At 43.4% G+C, this 19066-nt stretch overlaps 1 protein-coding gene across 1 annotated transcript in view; it reads right to left on the reverse strand.

The window, feature by feature from the left end:
* Nucleotides 1-4034: 4034 nt before the first annotated feature.
* The window catches only part of TNN (tenascin N), a gene marked incomplete at both ends in the record, with an annotated part of 39501 nt that continues 24469 nt past the window's right edge, over nt 4035-19066 (reverse strand). The window contains 5 exons of the mRNA XM_083360267.1: nt 4035-4181; nt 12279-12442; nt 13745-13912; nt 15958-16054; nt 17198-17349. Of these exons, the coding sequence (XP_083216393.1) occupies nt 4035-4181; nt 12279-12442; nt 13745-13912; nt 15958-16054; nt 17198-17349 (728 nt within the window). The remainder of the gene's footprint in view (nt 4182-12278; nt 12443-13744; nt 13913-15957; nt 16055-17197; nt 17350-19066) is intronic.

Raw genomic sequence — 19066 nt, forward strand, 5'->3', positions numbered from 1 at the left:
TTCTGCAAACACAATCATCCAGGAGCTTACACAAATTCCACCCAGTCATATGGTATCTAAACCAAGGCATCAGACCTATTTTATATATATAGTCTTCCAGGAAAACATATAAAGCAACTGAAAAAGCAAGCCTCTTAGCTACAGAATTCACTGCTGAAGATTAGCAGCAGAGAATACACTTCCTATGCCCTGACTGGTAACCTTAGCAAAGTTATGCTTATTGCTCTGCATCTGGGAAGACTCTTCACAAGTTCATGAAGCCTTGCCAATACTCTCCTGGTACAAGGATTCAATAACGTTATCTGAAAGAATATAGAGAGTATCTGTATTCCCCTAGTAGAATTCTTGTTAGGAGTGTGTATTGTGAAAACCATTGCTAAAGGAATTGGATTTGCAATTGTTTGGGTTAAGCATTTTTGAATGAAAAGTCGTCATCAGGGTCCAGCCCAAGCCGGGAATAAACAACATGGTGACTGCTTTAGAAAGAAGGTTGTAATTTATTGAAGAAGAGAAGAGCCAGCAGAAATATGGCTCTGGAAAAAAAAGAGAGAGCACATGTAGGGAGTGAGTTTTTATACCCTCTTGAGGTTGTTTCCTGTTCCTGTTCCAGGCTTTGTATTTCCTGTGTCATGTACTTTGACCTGAGTCTGAGTGTGCCCCTTTGGCATCTGTGAGTTAATCCTATTATGTCCCGTCCTAGAGTTTGGGTGGGGTATGTCTTTGTCTTCCTAAGCTTCTAGCTGGAGGGCTCCAACTTTCCTGAATGGATTATTACATCTGCATTTCTACAGAGCTGGTTTCTGCTTGGGGAAGGGAGACTTGCGGCTAGTAAGGAAGACTGGGCATGTTTTTCTGCCTCTTTAAGATTCTCAGAGGAAATATAATATACTGCTCTTTTAATATTTCCTTCTCTGGAGGCGGAGACTGACTTCCCACAGCATGTTGTGAGAATGGCTTTGTAGTGCATTAATGGAGTATATCAGTGATGGTGAACCTTTTAGAGACCAAGTGTCCAAACTGCAACCCAAATCCCACTTATTTATCATTGGGTGCCAGGTGGGCATGGCCACTGGGTGGGCATAGCCACTGGGTGGGCGTGGCTGCAGTAGTAATGGCAGACTTGGGCATGGCTGGGGTGGGTGTAGCCACCTTGATGTTTTTCATGGGGTTGCCTGTGGGGGCCGGGCATGGTTGGGGGAGATCCAAGGGGTCTCTGGCAGGTGGGACAGTGGGCAGGAGGCTCGTCCTGCGAGAAGAGGCAAGGATAGGCAGGGGGCAGGGCAGGGGTGCCACTTCCATTCAGCATTTCTTGCAGACGTCTCATGACCCAAACTAGGTAACATCAGCAGTGCCAGAAGAGAATGGGGTTTGTGGAGTAGGGGAGAAGAAAGGAAGAGTAGGAGGAGGGCCGTTGTGGGTTCCTTGGTCCTCTCTGAGCTTTGTGGCTTTCTTGTAGATGTCTCATGACCTAAACTAGGTAACAACATTAGTTCACTTATTATCCCACTTTGGGTCCTCAAATGTCTGCAAGAAAACCACCCTCCTTAGAGACTCCACCCCCAGGACCCTTCATTTTAACTCTGAGCCAGAAATATTCTCCTTGATTGGCATTCCAAACTGTCTCAGAGCAGAAGACCCTGCCCGGCAGGACCTCATTCCTCTTTCCCATGGGGCACATACCAATGCCCCCATCCTTCCTCCACCATTTCCTGGACCCTAAAGGCCAATGGAGTTTCTCTCAACCACCAGCACTGGCACTCCCGGTTCCTCTGAGCTGCTCCACCACCTCCAGTTTTGCCTAGCTCTCAGGGCTTCACTACCACCCCCGTTTGTGGATCAGGATGCTCCTCCAAAGGCCAACTGCATCCTCCCTCCCAGCTGCTCCCCCGACCTTTCATCGCCTCAGCTCCTCACAACCCCGAAATAACCTTCCAGGAGCAAATTCTCCTTTTTTCTCACTCAACCCAGCTGCCCCTCACAAATACCTCGCCCTTAGCCCACTCCCCTCAGACACATAACCAGCGCCCTACTCCAGCAGCCCCACTCCAACTGTCAGTGGGGCTGGGTCCTTCGGTAATGGTGGGGGTGATATTGAGGGCCGGCAGCACCAGTTTTCTTTTGGCCAGCATGGCGGCAGTGGCAGCCATGGCGGAGGCTGGGGCTTGCATTTCGTAGTGCCTAGTGAGGGACCCACTTCAGAAGCAGCAGCAGCAGTGGGATTGTCATCAACAGGCTTGGCTGCCCTAAGCAATGCCGAGGCAGTAAGCGAGGCCTAAAGCTTTCACCCCGCCCTGAGGTAAAAATGCAAATAGGTGAGAGGAGGAGAGGACGGGCATGGCCAAAGCGTAAGTGCATCCTTGGGTGCACAAGGGAGAAACTGGGAAAAAAATCTTCTCCCATCAACTCGCCATCCCGCCACTGGCTGGGGGTCTTGCCACCATCCACCCAACCTTTCCTCATGATTGGACGGCTTGCCCAGGAGGTTGAGGCAGGCCAGATAAAAAGACAGGTCGGGCCGTAATTTGAGGACCCCTGAGCTACAGCTTTGGTGGCTCCGTAGCTGCAAAATTCTCTTCTCTGACAGAGCTACCAAAGCAGCAGGTTCAGCGCCAGAGACTTAGGGAGGGAGGGTGCTGAAGTGGGCAGTTGGGCCATTGGCAAGAGCAATGCATCTGAGTGGAAAGCGGCCTCAGAACAAGTGGAGTAGGTAAGGAAAGAAATCCTTCATCCCCCCAGAAATTGCCTTTCTTTCCTTACCTGACTCCTAGCCCCATGCTGTTTCTCCTTTGCAATCTGCCACTGCTGCCGCATGCAAGGAAACAAAGGAAGATTTTTTTGGGGGGAAAAGGTCAGTCAATTGCAACTTTCTGGGGGGAGCAAGGATTTCTTTCCTTACCAGCCCCACTTGTTCTGAGGCCGCTTTCCGCTCAGACGTGTTGCTCTTGCCAATGGCCCAACCGCCCACTTCAGCACTGTCCCTCACCGAGCTTCCACGCTCCACCTGCTGCTTTGGTCAGCCTGCCAGCCACCAGCTCAAAGCCCTGGCCACCACCGCCCAGCATGGCTGCCCCAGGGCTGCAGGGGCTGGCCTGGCATGGGATGGGCATGCACCCCACCCTCCCGCCACCATGCAGGGTAAGGTTGCGGCGCCTGCTTGCACCCAGATGCCCTCGCCTCCCCCAAGCGTTTTTTTTATTATTAACCTGCATTCCATTTCTCCCTTCGGTTCTCAGCCTTCACCACATGTTTGTGGGACTATCGGTAAAAAAAAAAGTTCCATCAGACTTTAACTTCTTGAGATCTCACGAGGTTAGAAAGTCTGATGGAACTTTTTTTTTAAACCGATAGTCCCACAAACACGCGGTGAAGGCTGAGAAGCGAACGTAGAAATGGAATGCAGCTGAAAGGCAGGTTGGTAAAAATATGCTTAGGAGAGGCGGAGGCAGCAACCTTAACCTGCATGGGTATTGATGCAGGTTGCTCATGGATGGGACGGAAGGCCTAGGACTGGGGCGACAGCACACAAACCCACAGAGAGAGCTCTGCGTGCCACCTGTGACATGCGTGCCATAGGTTCGCCACCACAGCCCTAGCCTACCTGGCCTTGGGTTCTCAAAACTTGTGAAGGCAACTGAGTAGCATAAGCCACCTCGCTGTCAAGTATAGAGGGATAATGAAGACTGGATCAGAGCTCTAACAACTTTAACAGTTTCAAGCAGTCATTATGGTCACAGGGAGCTTTAATGGTCATAGGGAGTTTAACCAGCGCCAGCACCACCAGCACTTGAGAATGTAACTGAGAATTTGGGGCTTTTTTTCCACAAGTAATGCAGACACATAAGGCAAGTAATACAGATGTAGTGCATATTTTGTTGTGTTCTCAACAAATTAAACCCGAAAATATTTCTAAGGAAGGATTGAAATAACTGGTGTGATTATACTTATATTAAAATGTGCACCAAAGGCCTGACACACTATTACATGATCATGCATTGCTGTGTGTGGTTAGCAAACACAGCGCTTCCAAAATACTTTTAAACTCTAGGCTCCTTCCTCTTTGTAGCCACAGATCTCCGTTTTCTACTCAAGACCGCCTCAAAGCTACGTGAACGTGGACGGATCTTCATTTCAGTGTAAGGGATAGAATATAAATGGCCTTTCCATGGCTCCCAGTTAATTCCCTGGAAAGGGGAAAAAATAGGACATTAGAGAGCTTGTTAGATCAAGCTTTTCGATCTATAAACAAATGTACAAAACCTTATATGTAGCAATAATACAAAACTATATATCAATATTCAACTATTATTAGGGTTTAGTGGGTTTTGCATATGAATTTTATGTAAAAAAATCTTTTAAGACAGACTGATAAATTGTCTCATTTAATCCAATAACAACTACATGGTACTTCACATAAATTACTTTGTAATTAAGGATGTGCAGCCCCTCCACCAGTATCCGTACCCCTTAATGAAGCAGCATTTTTGCTTACAGTCCCAGGAAAGTGCACATTTGAGATAGGTGGATAAAAATGGCAAATCCAGTCTAAATATCTGGTTGACTGCAATGAACCATAATAATAACAATGCACATGAAGGCCACCACAAGGTAAAGAACACGATTTCATTTTTTGTATACATAATAGTAGGACCTTCACAGTCTTAGCATCTTAACCTTCAGTGTCTTCTAACAAGTGACATGCATGGATCAAACTTAAAAAGCTTGACTGTCAACTACCATACATCATGTATGATATTACAGGCATCTTTTTGACTTTGAAGGATAAAAGTCATGACTGAAATGCAGCAAAGAAAGGCAATGTAATTTAGTGGCCAAGATGTTATATAGACTGTAATGTATTGGGCCTTGTTTTACTGAGTGTACCACGTGAGTTTCAATGCTGGAAGGTTGCTTAAGCAGGGAGCTGGCTAACGGCTCCCAGCTCCTCAGACAACCCATCTCCAGAGCCGCCATTGGCTGCCTCTAGGGCAGCAATAGGTTGCTTCAAACCTATTCACCGCCACCTAGGGGCCAGGGTATAAATAGCTGCATTTGCAGCCCTGTTTCCCACTTCGGTTCTTGCAAGCAAATAAAGAATGTTCTTGACTGAACTCACTCGCCTCGTCTCTTCTCTCAAGCAACGAACCCAGTACACAACATTGGTGACAAAGGTGGGATCCTGCTCCTTCCACAGAGGTGAGAGTCACTAGGGGTGAGGCCGGAATGCGCCTGGTGGGAAAACAAGTCCCCCCCCTACGGTCGGCTAGCACAGCCACGCTAGCGACCACAAACCCTGTGGATCAGTCCCTAGGCATACGGAGGAGCAGGATACGAAGACAAGCCCAGCCGCAAAGACTTCACCGAAATGGCGAAGGTTGGAAAGCTGGAAGAATTTGACCTAGCTCACCCAGAAAGATGGTCTTCATATTTATCCATGGTCAAGTACTATCTCCACGCCAATCAAGTCGCCGAAGACGGCCTGAAGGCTGCAACGCTCCTGTGTGTTTGCGACCGAGCCATGATCAACATTGCAGAGAACTTGTTTGCTCTGACACCGCTGGAGTCTGTAACATTCACGGACTTGAAGAAACGGCTCAGTGACCATTTCCAGCTCAAGCTTTAGATAATAGTTTGGCAACATGCATTCGAGCAGAGGGTTCAACAGTCGGGTGAATCAGCATCCAAATTCATCGTGGCATTGAGGCAGGCTGCACGCCTGTGCCAGTTCTCCAACATGGAGGAGAGACTTCGGGACCGGCTCATTTGTGGTCTCCGAAATTGAGAGTTGCAACAAAAACTCTTCGCCAAAGAGACTCTGTCATTTCCAGACGCGTTGAAGGAGATCATGGTGGAAGAAGCTGCCAGTGGGGCCATAAAAGCCATGCAGCCCACCAAAAATGGACTTTGGGACCGGCTTGTTTGTGGTCTCCAAAATTGAGAGTTGCAACAAAAACTCTTCACCAAAGAGACTCTGTCATTTCCAGACGGGTTGAAGGAGATCATGGCGGACAAAGCTGCTGGCGGGGCTGTAAAAGCCATGCGGCCTGCCAAAAATGGACAACATGAGGAGACCATCCACCACGAGGATGCTGAACACGCTGAAGACTCCGATGACAACCTCAAAGTTGACAAGCTTCAACGGCACGACGATCAGCAACATCGCAGCAACAATCAACATGGAACAACCTACAAGGCAGGTCCCTTCCTTAGGTGCCCAGGGTCTGGTGGCCACCACCAACGCATGGACTGTAGATTCTGAACAGCCACGTGTCGGACCTGCAGAAAGACCAGCCACATCGCGTCCGTCTGCAGAGGTCACCAGAAGGACCGACAATCGATCTGCCAGTTGGACATTCCAATCAGGAGAGGTACCAGGGCCCCGGGGCAACTTAATGTAGGGTTTTACTCCAGCCACAGAAGCATTTGCCACATGGGAGCTCGCCGCCCCATTAAGCTGAAATTTTGACTTCAGGTCGAGCTGCAAGGGGTCCCTTGCAAAATGGAACTAGACACGGGGTGAGCCGTGTCCATTATATCACTTGAAACATTCAAGTTTGTCTGCAACCACAGCAAGAGATGGGCCAAGCTTAGGCCATCTGACATTATACTGACCGACTTCCAGAATGCTAGAGTCGCAGTCAAGGGTGAAGCCACATTGGCAGTCAAATTCAAGGGGTTTTCTGGGCACCTGGACGTTGTCATAGTATGGGGTCAGCGAATGAGCCTGATTGGGCTCAATTGGTTTGATGCATTAGGCATCCAAGTCACCAGTATCAACCGGAAGCAAGTCACGAGTTTAGCGACAGTATGTGAGAAGTTTGCAGATATGTTTGACTCAAGCCTAGGGACTTACAAGGGCCCGCCCATAACATTTAAACTCAATCCTACTGTAATGCCTGTCGGGATTAAACCTCATAGAGTGCCATTTGCTCTTAAACACAAAATAGATGCCGAATTGGATAAGCTAGTCGAATAGGGGGTACTACAGCCCATAGATGGGGGTGAATGGGAAACCCCAATCATCACACCACTAAAAGCCAATGGAGAGGTCAGGATTTGCACTGATTACAAGTGCACAATTAATCGTGCGCTCAAACAGCATGCGTACCTTGTACCTATAGTAAGCCACATTCTGGCATCACTGCAAGGGGGTACAGTTTTTGCAAAGTTAGATTTGGCTCAGGCCTACCAACAGCTTCCTGTGGACGAAGCCACAGCCACAGCACAGACTATTATAACTCACAGAGGGGATTTTAAAGTAAAACGCCTGCAATTCAGGGTTACTGTAGCCCCTGGCATTTTTCAAAGCATTATGGAGCGTACAATCAAAGGCATTCTGGGGGTCTGCCCCTACTTCAGTGATGTGCCGGTGAGTCCACTGAGGTGCTTGCAAGGAGGCTCAAAGCCGTCCTTCAACGGTTTCATGAAGCGGACCTTAAACTTAAGAAAAACAAGTGTAGTATAGGAGTTCCTTCAACTGAGTTCTTGGGTTTCTGTATCGATGCCGGTGGCATCCACCCTGCCGAGTCCAAGCTGAAAGCCATTCAGATGGCACCCAGCCCCAAAACAAAGGTATGAGCCATGCAGATGGCCTCAGTAGAATTCCATTGCCTCAAATAGAGCCAGATCTAGCTCTAGCGGCTCTCATTTTGTCTATTCAGGACTTGCCTGAGTTTCCCCTCCACGCAGGGGATGTGGCCGCAGAAACTGCTGCAGACAAGGTTTTAAGCAGAGTGCTATCCTGGATTCACACAGGGTGGCTGGAAAACAGCCCTGGACCTGAGTTCCAGAGCTACTTCACACATAGACACGAGCTTTCAGCTCACAAGGGTTGTATTCTATGGGGGAGCAGGGTCATTGTTCCCACTTCATTGAGAGACAGGGTAATCAATTCATGAGGGACATCCGGGCATTGTCCAGATGAAGGCATTGGCACGAAGCTACTTATGGTGGCCAGGGTTAGATAAGGCTATAGAAGCTCAAGTACATGGGTGTTACACATGTCAGCAATCCAGGCCTGAAATGCGACATGCTCCTGTACATAGATGGGAGGAGACACACACTCCCTGGTCGAGGATTCATATTGACTTCACTGGGCCCTTTCAGGGACAGCTATTTTTTATAGTGGTCGACAGCCACTCTAAATGGCTGGAAGTTATTCCAGTTGTGAATATGACTACTGCTAAGACCATCCAGGTGCTTAGGAAACTTTGTGCAATGCATGGGCTGCTGGTCGTCCTAGTATCTGATAACGGGGCCCAGTTCACAGCAGCAGAATTTCAAGCCTTCTGGAAGACTAACTTCATTTGGCACGTGACATAGGCTCCATTTCACCCTTCCAGTAATGGGCAAGCCGAACAAATGGTGCACACTACAAAAGAGTCACTGAAGTGCATAGTGACTGGGAACTGGCACCACAGAATGGCCGATTTTTTGCTCTGCCAGCATACCATGCTTTGCACAGCAACTGACAAGAGCCCAGCAGAGCTTCGCTGGGGAAGGCAACTAATCACAAAACTGGACAGGCTGCAACCTGACCGGCTGGCAGCAGACACCTCTCGCCCAAGGTCTCCGAGGGGATTACAAGTGGGTGATGGGGTGTGGGCCCGGAACTATGGGCATGGGAACTTGTGGGTGCCAGGCAAAATTGCTAAAATCTCAGGGTCTCTCTCATACGAAGTGACATTAGATGGCAGGTGAGTTGTTCGCCGCCATATTGATCAGCTGTGGAGGCGGTTTCCAGAATGGCCACAAAGTGAGGACCTCGTCCCAGGTGCAATTCAAGGACCTCAAACCAGCAGCCAAGCTGAGCAATTCACATGCTCTGAGGACCCCAGCAGTCAAAGCAATGGGTAGGTGGTCTAGGTGGGCTAAGCCCGGGAGTGCAACATGGGTCTCCTGATGGGGAAAGTCAACCTGAACAATACAGCCGCTGTGCTAACTCTGCTCAAACAATGGACTCTGCGGTGGACCAACCTGGAATGGCCAGCCAGAGGAATTCGAGTCATGAACTCAATGATCCTGGTCTACCCAGCCCGGCGGGCAAGCTGGTAGACCGGGAGTTGCCGGGATCCCCCAGGTGATCTACAAGGGTTCGTAAACCTCCAGCTTATTTACAGGATTTTGTCCTAAAATAATTGTGCTGTAATGTTGTGTGTGTCACTGAGATTGCTGCCTGCTCAGGAAAGTCTCTGCATTAGTGAATACATTGGAACAATGCTGAACGTGCATACTATTATCTTGTACTTTTGTAAACTCTGTAATTGCTGTACTTATTCCTTTTGTTGCTATAATGTGTGTACATTCTAGGGGGAAAGGGTATAATGTATTGGGCCTTGTTTTACTGAGTGTACCACGTGAGTTTCAATGCTGGAAGGTTGCTTAAGCAGGGAGCTGGCTAATGGCTCCCAGCTCCTCAGACAACCCGTCTCCAGCACCGCCATTGGCTGCCTCTAGGGCGGCAATAGGTTGCTTCAAACCTATTGGCCGCCACCTAGAGGCCAGGGTATAAATAGCTGCATCGCAGCCCTGTTTCCCAGTTCGGTTCCTGCAAGCAAATAAGAATGTTCTTGACTGAACTCACTCGCCTCGTCTTTTCTCTCAAGCAATGAACCCAGTACACAACATAGACTATGATGGGAGAAGCCAACTTTGAAAATTTAACAAGCAGATGATTGTATATTAAGAAGTATCTCAACAAAGTGAAGCATCTGAAAAAAATGAGGATCACTAGACTGGAAAGATCTGGTTCGGTTCAAATGTAATTGAACAGTGTGACATAATAGCTCAAAGCATTAATGTACTTGAGATGGGATTAACAGAAGCAGAGCGTTCACTCAGAATATTTTTGTTTGGTTTTAATCAGGACATATTTGAGGTGCTGTTTATACTTCTGAACACATTTTAAAAAGAACTTTTATAAACTAGAGTATTTCTAGAAAAAAGCAACCAGGATGGTGAAAGAGCTGAAAATAAAGGAATGGAATTAAACCTATGAAGAATGGATGAAACAACTGAAATATTTTACAGAGTCCTATATTTTAGCAAAAAAATATAATTGCTAACAGACCCAATCTCTTGCTTCAGAAGAACAAAGTTTACAACAATGGAAAGAAATCAAAAGGAGGTCGATTTCATAATGTTATAAGAAACTTTCTAACAGTAAAAACTGCCCAAAATTACAAGTGCCCTAAAAATGGGATGGAGAATTTCACTGCAGTATTTAAGCAGCGACTGGACAACCATTGGAAATATTACAGTACAGGCAGTCCTTGACTTACAACAGTTCATTTAGTGACCATGCAAAGTTACAATGGCACTAAAAATGTGACTTATGACCATTTTTCACAGTTATGACCTTTGCAGCATACCCGTGATCATGTGACCAAAATTCAGGTGCTTAGCAACCAGTTCATATTTATGACAATTGCATGGTCCCAGTATTTTAGTTTCTAAGATGGCGCCTGGATCGGCTGCGGCTGCATTGGCTGCCGAAGGTGGAAAAAAATTGGAGGGATATAAGGGATATAGGCCACATGATCTGGAAGGTTTTAATGTGTTTGAGCAACATAGTGGGACTAAGGTAACATACGACCGACAATCTTTGCTGGTATGGCGAGTTTTTAGCTGCTTCGGAACTGTTGGTGAGACCATTAGAAGTTGTTTGCGCTGTTTGAAATTGTTCTGCCAGCAGCAAGATTTGACTGCTGGCACAGCGACGGATTCTATTGCAAATTGGGGCTGTTTCCAAAGGAGGTAGAGGAGGAGAGGTCCTGGGTCTTATGAAGTGAAGGAACTGGATAAGGCTGTCAGCAGGCCGAGACGATGGGAGAGAGGCTTTTGGAGGAGTTGATGACGGTGGCAGTGTGCTCCAGGGGCGAAAAGGAGCAAGGCTTCTTTAAGGAAAAGGTGGAAGAGACAAGATCATAAAAAGGAAAGGAGGCGAGGTTGTCATGCAGGAATACAAGCTAATTGCGGGCTAATCCACATGGACCTCCATTTCCATCTGTCCTGTTTGCTCCCTAGACACTAAAATGGACGTTCTGAAACTTGAGCTGGCCATGAACAAGGAGTGTATATCAGAGGTGGTGAACCTTTGAGAACTGTATGCTACAAAATTTCATTTTGATGTATGCCAATTGGTGTACATTCAAAGTGACAATAAAGTTGTTGTTGTTGTTGTTATTTTGCAGCCTTCTGACAAGCGAAGTCAATGGGGAAGCCAGATTCACTTAACAGCTGGTTACTAACTTATCAACTGCAATGATTCACTTAAAAACTGTGGCATGAAAGTTTGTGACATGGGGCAAAACTCAGTTAACAAATATATCACTTAGCAACAGAAATTTTGGGCTCAATTGTGGTCGTAAATCGAGGACTACCTGTAGTAGATTTCACACTGAAAAGACTGACCGGATCATGGTTTCTCAACCTTAGCAACTTTAAGATGTGCGGATTTCATCTCCCAGAATTCCCTAATCAGCATGACGGGCGGGAAATTCTGGAAATTGAAGTCGAGATGTCTTGAGTTGCCAAGGTTGAGAAACAATGGACAAGATCACTTTTAAGGCACCTTCAGAGTTTATGAGCTTCAATAATAGAAACTTCTTTTCCCCAATAGATGTGTATATGTATAAGTTATATATGCTAATCAAGAAGCAATCTCCTTCCACAGTCTACAGGAAAACTGCTATTCTTTTATTAAATAGTTATTGAATGTGTATAAATATTACAGTTAGTTTTTTTAATTAAATTTGTATACATATCATCCATACAAATGAAAACAGATCTGAAAAAAAGTTTTATTTTTAAATCTTAATTTATTAGCCATTTTAAAAAGGCATTCCCTCCTATGTAAAAAAAAAATGGAGGAATGACCGTTAAGATATTGTTAGCTACCTTTACAATATTTTTAGAATCTGCTACCAACTTAACTGGGATTATCGTAAGCAGTGAAGTTTGTTAAATAGAGTCATTGATTCTTTTTTAAAAATTGCATAAGTGTTGCAGCCTTAGAAATAAGGATTCATTGTATTATTTCAAAATCAAGCAATAGTAGATAAATTCTCCTTTCCTTTCATAATAATGATTAAGATGGTCTAAACACTTAGTGGCTATCACACGGAGAAGTATTAACAGTAATTTGTGTATTCTTGAAATGGTCACATGTGATCTAGACAGATTATTTAATTTTTTAATTTTTAATTTAATAATATTTATATACCGCCCTTCTCCCTGAGGACTCAGGGCGGTTCACAGGGCAGATTATATACCAGACTCACCTCACTGTGCTTCTGTTCTCCATACTTCCCATTGAGATTAGCCAGGTGGCAGTTCTTATACCACCAGCCACCATGGTGTGTTATCGCGCAGTTGGTGATAGCTATATCATTATCCTTGTCCAACGTTGTAAATTTCCTACCATTATGGTAAGTCATGGCATCCCCTTAGGAGAGAAATGGAAAATTAGAACCAAAGACATGTCCTGAGTGGGCAGAAATACAATTAAATGCCTTTCAGTGCCTTCACACACAGAAACAGACACATGCAGAACAGATATAAAATCTTGCCCAAGCATAATTTAATATCAGTTAATCCTGGGTTTCTCAGTGCATTACCCATAAGCATGAATGTTCAGCAGTCACCTCTCTTGCTGCCCTCAAGCTCCAATCAAGATTTTTTTTCCAATTTGTCTTATTAAGAATAATTACGTAACCAAGAAGTTGAGTAATTTATCAGGTTGGCATCTTTATACAGAATACCTATAAATATGCATACACATCTTAAGTTGAGTGGTGCTGACAGGGAATGACTTAGCTTCAAAATGTGTCTCAGCACCAAGTTCCTTTTCTCCACCTGACGTCATCAATTCGACTACGTGAAAGTTTTTCCCAATCTTTAAAATTACTGGAAAGTGACTAACTGCAGTCCTTTATCAAGGCAATAAAAAAACAATATGGCTTCAGCAGAATTTCTCAGCTTCAGAAATTGGCTTTTCTTTCTCTGATTCCTTTTTTCCTTTCCTGATTTCTGAGAAATTGGACAGCTGGATAAAATTTCAAAGGGTGTTTTTCTTTTTATTTTGTTTGTATACTGTCTGCTTTGAACCAGAGAAGGGAATGGACAAGAGTGGGGAGGAAGAGGAAGCCAAAAAGGGTGTATGCATCTTTGTGAGTAAAGGAATGTAAATATAATTCTTGACACCTTGGCTAAACTGGTTTCTTTCTGAGTGAAAATATTATGGTTTCAAATACATTAATTTGCTTATTGTTGTTCAAACTCTGAAACTGCTTTTGCTTTCCAGGCAGACAAAAGGAAATACAGTATAGATATTTCCCAGATAGGTCTGTTCTGTGATTGACTATAATTTTTCTTAATTATATTAAATGGAATAGGAGACACCATACTATGTAAGCAGCATGAAAGAACATGCTGCTGAGTGGTGAATGTTTGGTGTACATTTTTTTAATTTTAATTTTGCGGCTGGGCTTTCTCATTTGTGCACGCATAATCCCCTTACGGGAGTTACTTGCTAAAGCATCCCTGATATACATTTCCAAAGTGCCCATGAATATAAGTTCAGGAAGCCCTGAAAAATTGGTTGCTACTCAGATAGATGTGAGATTTTGCTTTTTCACTATTTGTTTCCACTTCTCCCTCTAATATCTCCCCATTTGGTTTTTTTATTCAATTCTTTTATTTGAAATTTAATAACATTTTATTTAAAAAAAATAAAAGAAATATTTACCAGCAGTGCCTCTGTAGTTTCCCAAAGACAGCTTGTATCGATCTCTGCTGGAACCCACCTGGAAGAAGTCATAGGTGGCATAGGCTGACTCGTTGTGAGTCCGTAAATCTACCCTCAGCTCATAGGGAAGGCGGGCAGACCTGGTGAGGTTATTCAATTTTTCTAGGCCTGCAAGAAACATTCCAGAATCAAATTTAAGGTAGGCTGTCAAACAAATTAGTCAGACCTGTCCCAGCTTGGGTGTTCAGGAAAGAAAGACACTCGACTCCATTTGTAGTGAAAGATATATTTTTACTAATGCCAAGTCCAAAGCCAGATCTGAGGATTTCCCGCTTAGTTCTGGTAATTTTCCCTTCTCCCAAGCTCTTCCCCGCTTGATCGTCTTGGAGGTGTCCAATAAGGTTCCAATTAGGTGTTTTTGGTAACAGCTCCACATTTTTTAACCTCTTTGGCCCAACACTCCGCATTCCATTCCCAAGCTTCTGTCTTTGAATCTCTCATCCTGTCATCCCCCCTCCCTATATCCCTTTTTCCTTCCTCTCCCCCTTTATGGCAGGATGCCATCGAAGCAAAACAGGGATGAAGAGATGCAATGGCAGACCTGACAAAACTATTATATTCAAGGCATTTTTAAGTCAAGAAGAATTCTTGACTCCATAAGAAATGGAGTTATTTGTATATAATAAACAAATACTATACAGTCATTTCACTTATGTCACTTTATTCATTAATAGAAATACTTCAATTTCCCATTCTAGGAATGTGTGTATGTGTCTTTGTGCATGCGTGTGCGCGCACACACATTTGTGTCTGTGTGAGAGAGAGTGACTGAGAGTGAGTGAGTGTGTGTGTGTGTGTGTGTGTGTGTGTGTGAGAGAGAGAGAGAGAGAGAGAGAGAGAGAAGATATTAACTCTTCCAAGTACATAATAAAACTGGCTTATCATTTATATATCCCTTTATCTGCTCTCTAGCAAAGTTTATGATGGAATACAGATGCCATTTAGTAATAGGAAACTTTAAAAACTACAAACTGAACATTAAAGCAATGTCACGCCCAAGCCCAGAGATGACACAGCAAAATCCTATCAAGTTCAGTCCTTTATTTGCTTACTCCCAATAGATTCTTGCCAAACTAAAGCTATAACCATCTACTAGATATATCTTGAGGGATTCTAGGCTGTGGCTAACCTGAACCTTCTCCTCTCTGGGTTTGAACTCTACATCATCAAAACTCTCCCTCACTGCTCCTGTAGAGACACATTCCATCACAGTCCATCACCACCACTCTCTTCCTAGTAGCTAATGATTTTCAAGCAAAGTTATGAGTCACTATAACATGGGTGTCAAATGCGCCATGTCACATGAAGTATCACGACGTATCGTGACTCTTTTTGCATTGCTGGCAATGGGGTGGGCTTCAGTATGATGAAACTGGCCTGTGGGCCGGCAGTTTGACACCCCTGCTCTATAGCATTGCAAAGCATGATCTGAGGTGCTGGGTCCTTATATACTGTATAGCCAGATAGTACTAAATGCAATGTTATTGCTGTTTTTAAATAAAACTCTTAGAATCTGAGCCTACTTTGGCACACTATAGGCATTCTTCCAGCCTTTTTATGATGATTGACCAGGACCTTTACAGACGTGACACTTACAATCAGAATCAAACTCAGAATTTTTGTCATAAGTCATTGTAGTTGTTACATTGGTCACCACATAACCTGATTTGATTTTACAATAGATGTTTAGTGAATACATGGCTGTTAAGCACATAGTTGTTAAACAAATCCAGCATATCCAATGGGTGCTTTTTATTGCTTTCTGTCAAAAAATGGCACAAGTCACAAATCATGGTCATGTGATCACAGAATGATGGAACTGATTGTAAGTTTGAGCTGGTTTAAATGTGTTTGAAATACCACCATGTGACTGTGAGGGTACATGAAACAGCTGTAATTTCAATTTCAAAGGTCACAGGTTGTAACCTTTTTTGAAACCATAACTTTGAATGGATGTTAAACAACTGGTTGTTAAGTGAAGACTTCCCATAGTATTGAGACTCTAAGAACTGGGGGCATGGAAGGAATAGTGTGGAGATTCAACATCCATCATCAGAAAAGTAGAATCCTTTCATTAGTATTTCTGCATTAATAGTGGTTCTTCCAAAAAGCCTATACATCCATCATGAACTATGTTCAGAAAACAATAGTACCAAGCCAAAATTCTCCAGAAGAACTTCCAAAGCCTTCAACATAATTCTTCCATCTCTTAGAGAAATCCAGCTGTCCTGTGGACCTCCTCTGAATTATCTGTAAAAGCAGGCAGAAGCATATAAAAATTGATTCACTGAATATTAATTCTACTTATAGAGTATCAAACATAGAAGAAAAATGGAAGGTAAGTCAGTTCATAGTGCAGTAGATATAAATAGACTAGAAGAAGGTCTAGAATGTTACACATGAAATGCTCACTGAATTTGAGAGTTCCAGATAATACTATTTCATTTATGGAACAATCATGGTATCAAGCAAGCTATCCATTTTTATTTCTTCTTTGGTAGACAATTCTTCAAACCATTTAGTTCATATCTTCCCTTACTTTTTCATTTCCATGTTTCCTGGCTACAAAAGCACACACATACACTGACTCACAACAAACAAGGTATCCTCATGTGGTCTCATTAAGATTTGTTTATAGGTAAAGATAAAGGTTCCCCTACACATGCATGCTAGTCATTTCCAACTCTAGGGGCCGGTGCTCATCTCCGTTTCAAAGCCGAAGAGCCAGCCCTTGTCCGAGGACGTCTCCGTGGTCATGTGGCCGGCATGACTAGACGCCAAAGACGCACGGAACGCTGTTAACTTCTCACCATAGTGGTCCCTATCTTTCTAATTAATATGCTCTTTTGTGTACCAAAACTTTTAAAGTAAGAAAAAAGAGAACTGCACCTGTTTCAAAATTCAAAGTATGTCTGCTTTTGTGCATAATACACCACACACACATACACACAGAAAGAGACTCCATATTAAATCATGAAACAGGAAAAATATGAGGTAAGACAGAAGGTCAGCAATGGAGACTCATGACTAACAATGAACTGTTTGTATTTAGAATCAAAGTCTGCAGAGGTTTCAAGGCTAATTCATTGCAACTGTGATAAGCATGCAGGAAAAATGGCACAGTCAGTCCAGGTAGGCCTCATTTAGTGACTGCCTCAGACAGCAACACTTCAGTTATGACAGTGAGGAAGAAGTAGCTTTGCAACCAAACCTTGTGTTTATGACCTTTGCAGGTCATATGGCCTTTGCAGGTCTGTACAGCAGTTTCACTTAGTAATTGCTTTGCTTAACAGCCAAGTTGCTGATACCAATTGTGGTTGCTAAACAAAGACTACCTGTACTGGGAATAGCTGGAATTAATAATGTTTTGAAAGTAATGAAAACAACACTCACTATCCATCCCCCTCCATCAGTGGTCATGTCGCAATATACCTCAAGGGGTCTGCTGCTGTCACCGTTCAGATAGATGGTATATAGGCCGCTGATGGAATTACCATTTTGCTGGGTTTGGCTGCAGTCCACAGGGTAGGGATAATGCAAACTGACTTCAGGAGCAAAGCAAATAAGAGCTGACATTATTAAATCCAAAGATGAAGATAAAAATGCAGAAAAGTCTTTGAACAATCCTGTGGCAAAAGAAAGCTAAGGCCAACAATCGAAGCCATTAACAGTAGAGAAAAAGAAAATAAACATTTGAGTAGTGAGTGAGGCATGAATCTAAATTCATGTGAGTCTAAACTACTAAACGCTGATAAGACTTATACTTCCCAAGCAACGTTTTGTTGCTTGTTTCTTTCTTTATTTAATTCACATGTCACCCAAATCCCAGCAATTTAGGAACATTTTTACATACAACTGCATTTTAGGATTGTCTCACTGCATTTACTCAGAGTCACCTGTCCATAAGCTTGTATTTCTTCATCTTCTACATTTCCCCCCACTATTTGATAGATTAGGTAGGAGGAGATGTCTACCTTCCTTTGAGAAAAAAGAAAGGAAAAGCAGGTGCCTGCCCCGAAGAAGTTTCCTAATATTCTGTAGAGTCCTGTTGCCCCTTTTGAAATTCCCTTATCCATTCCTGAGACCCTGTGTCAGAATCATAAATGTATGTTTAAAACATTATTCCATGGATCCTGCCATCTCCCGAGGAGGAGGGAACGGATGTGTATTGAGCCTGTATTAGGCATTTCAAAGGAAAAGAGAAGCCTTTTGAACTGGGGGAACAAAAGGGAGGACTAGGGTAGGAGCATCTGGCTTGTGTTACGGAAGAGAGCAATAAACATAAAAGGTCCTAAGTTCCTTTTTCCCACGAGAGGGATGATACAAGGTAAAGGATGGGGGACTGACCAAATGGGGTTAAGGGGGGGCTGAACTGGGAACTCTTTATAAGGGTTTAGTTTGTGGAACAATATTAAGTCCTGTCTTGTATTCCTACAACCAAGCATGTCATAGTAAAGATTTCTTTTGGACTAAGATTTGGCTCCAAGAGTTTTGTCTTCCTAAGACGTGGTTTGGAGTGGGTCCTGACACCCTGACAGATTTCTGCACATTGCCACCTAAATTGGTTTCTCTGGTCTTGTTGTGTAATATATTTTCTGAACAATGTGGCTGCTTGAAAGCTGTTACTAGGTCATTGAGAGTTGTATCGTGCTTTCCTACTTATAAATGTGCTATTTTTTTAAAAGTATCTTCCTTTAACTGTAAGTTTCCTTTTGATTCTCCAAACTGGGAAAGGCAGGCTAAATTTCAAATAACAAATCTGTCATTTATTCAGACTAATATTCCATTCCATTCCTTTCCATTCTAACTGATGGATTGAACTAGACTCTAATCTCCAAATGCTGACTTTTTTTTAAACTACTAGCCTTCATCCTATTTCTGAATAGCTACTGCATTTCAAATTTGATTATTATTTCTTTTATCATTTTGGATTTTTTTCAGACGAGTTTATTAAATCAATAATTTTCCCATATGAGAAACAGGAGTTCTAACTTACAAAATGAAAATGCAAACGTTGGTTAGTTTATTCTAAGCCCCAAAGTCTTTTTGTATTTGTTATGATATCATCAAATACTTGGTTATAAATATAAATATTCTTTTTTATTATTGTGTTTTCAGTTGCATATTTTCCTACTAACATTCCATTTTCAAACCATCCTTTACCGTAAGTTCTTACTCCAGACAAAAGTCATCCCAGTTCAAGTTCATTCCAAGTTCCTTCTTCTTTTAAGGACACGCGACATATTTAGCACCTAAATATTA

This window comes from Vipera ursinii, assembly GCF_947247035.1.
Source record: "Vipera ursinii genome assembly, chromosome: 3".
Lineage (NCBI taxonomy): Eukaryota > Metazoa > Chordata > Lepidosauria > Squamata > Viperidae > Vipera > Vipera ursinii.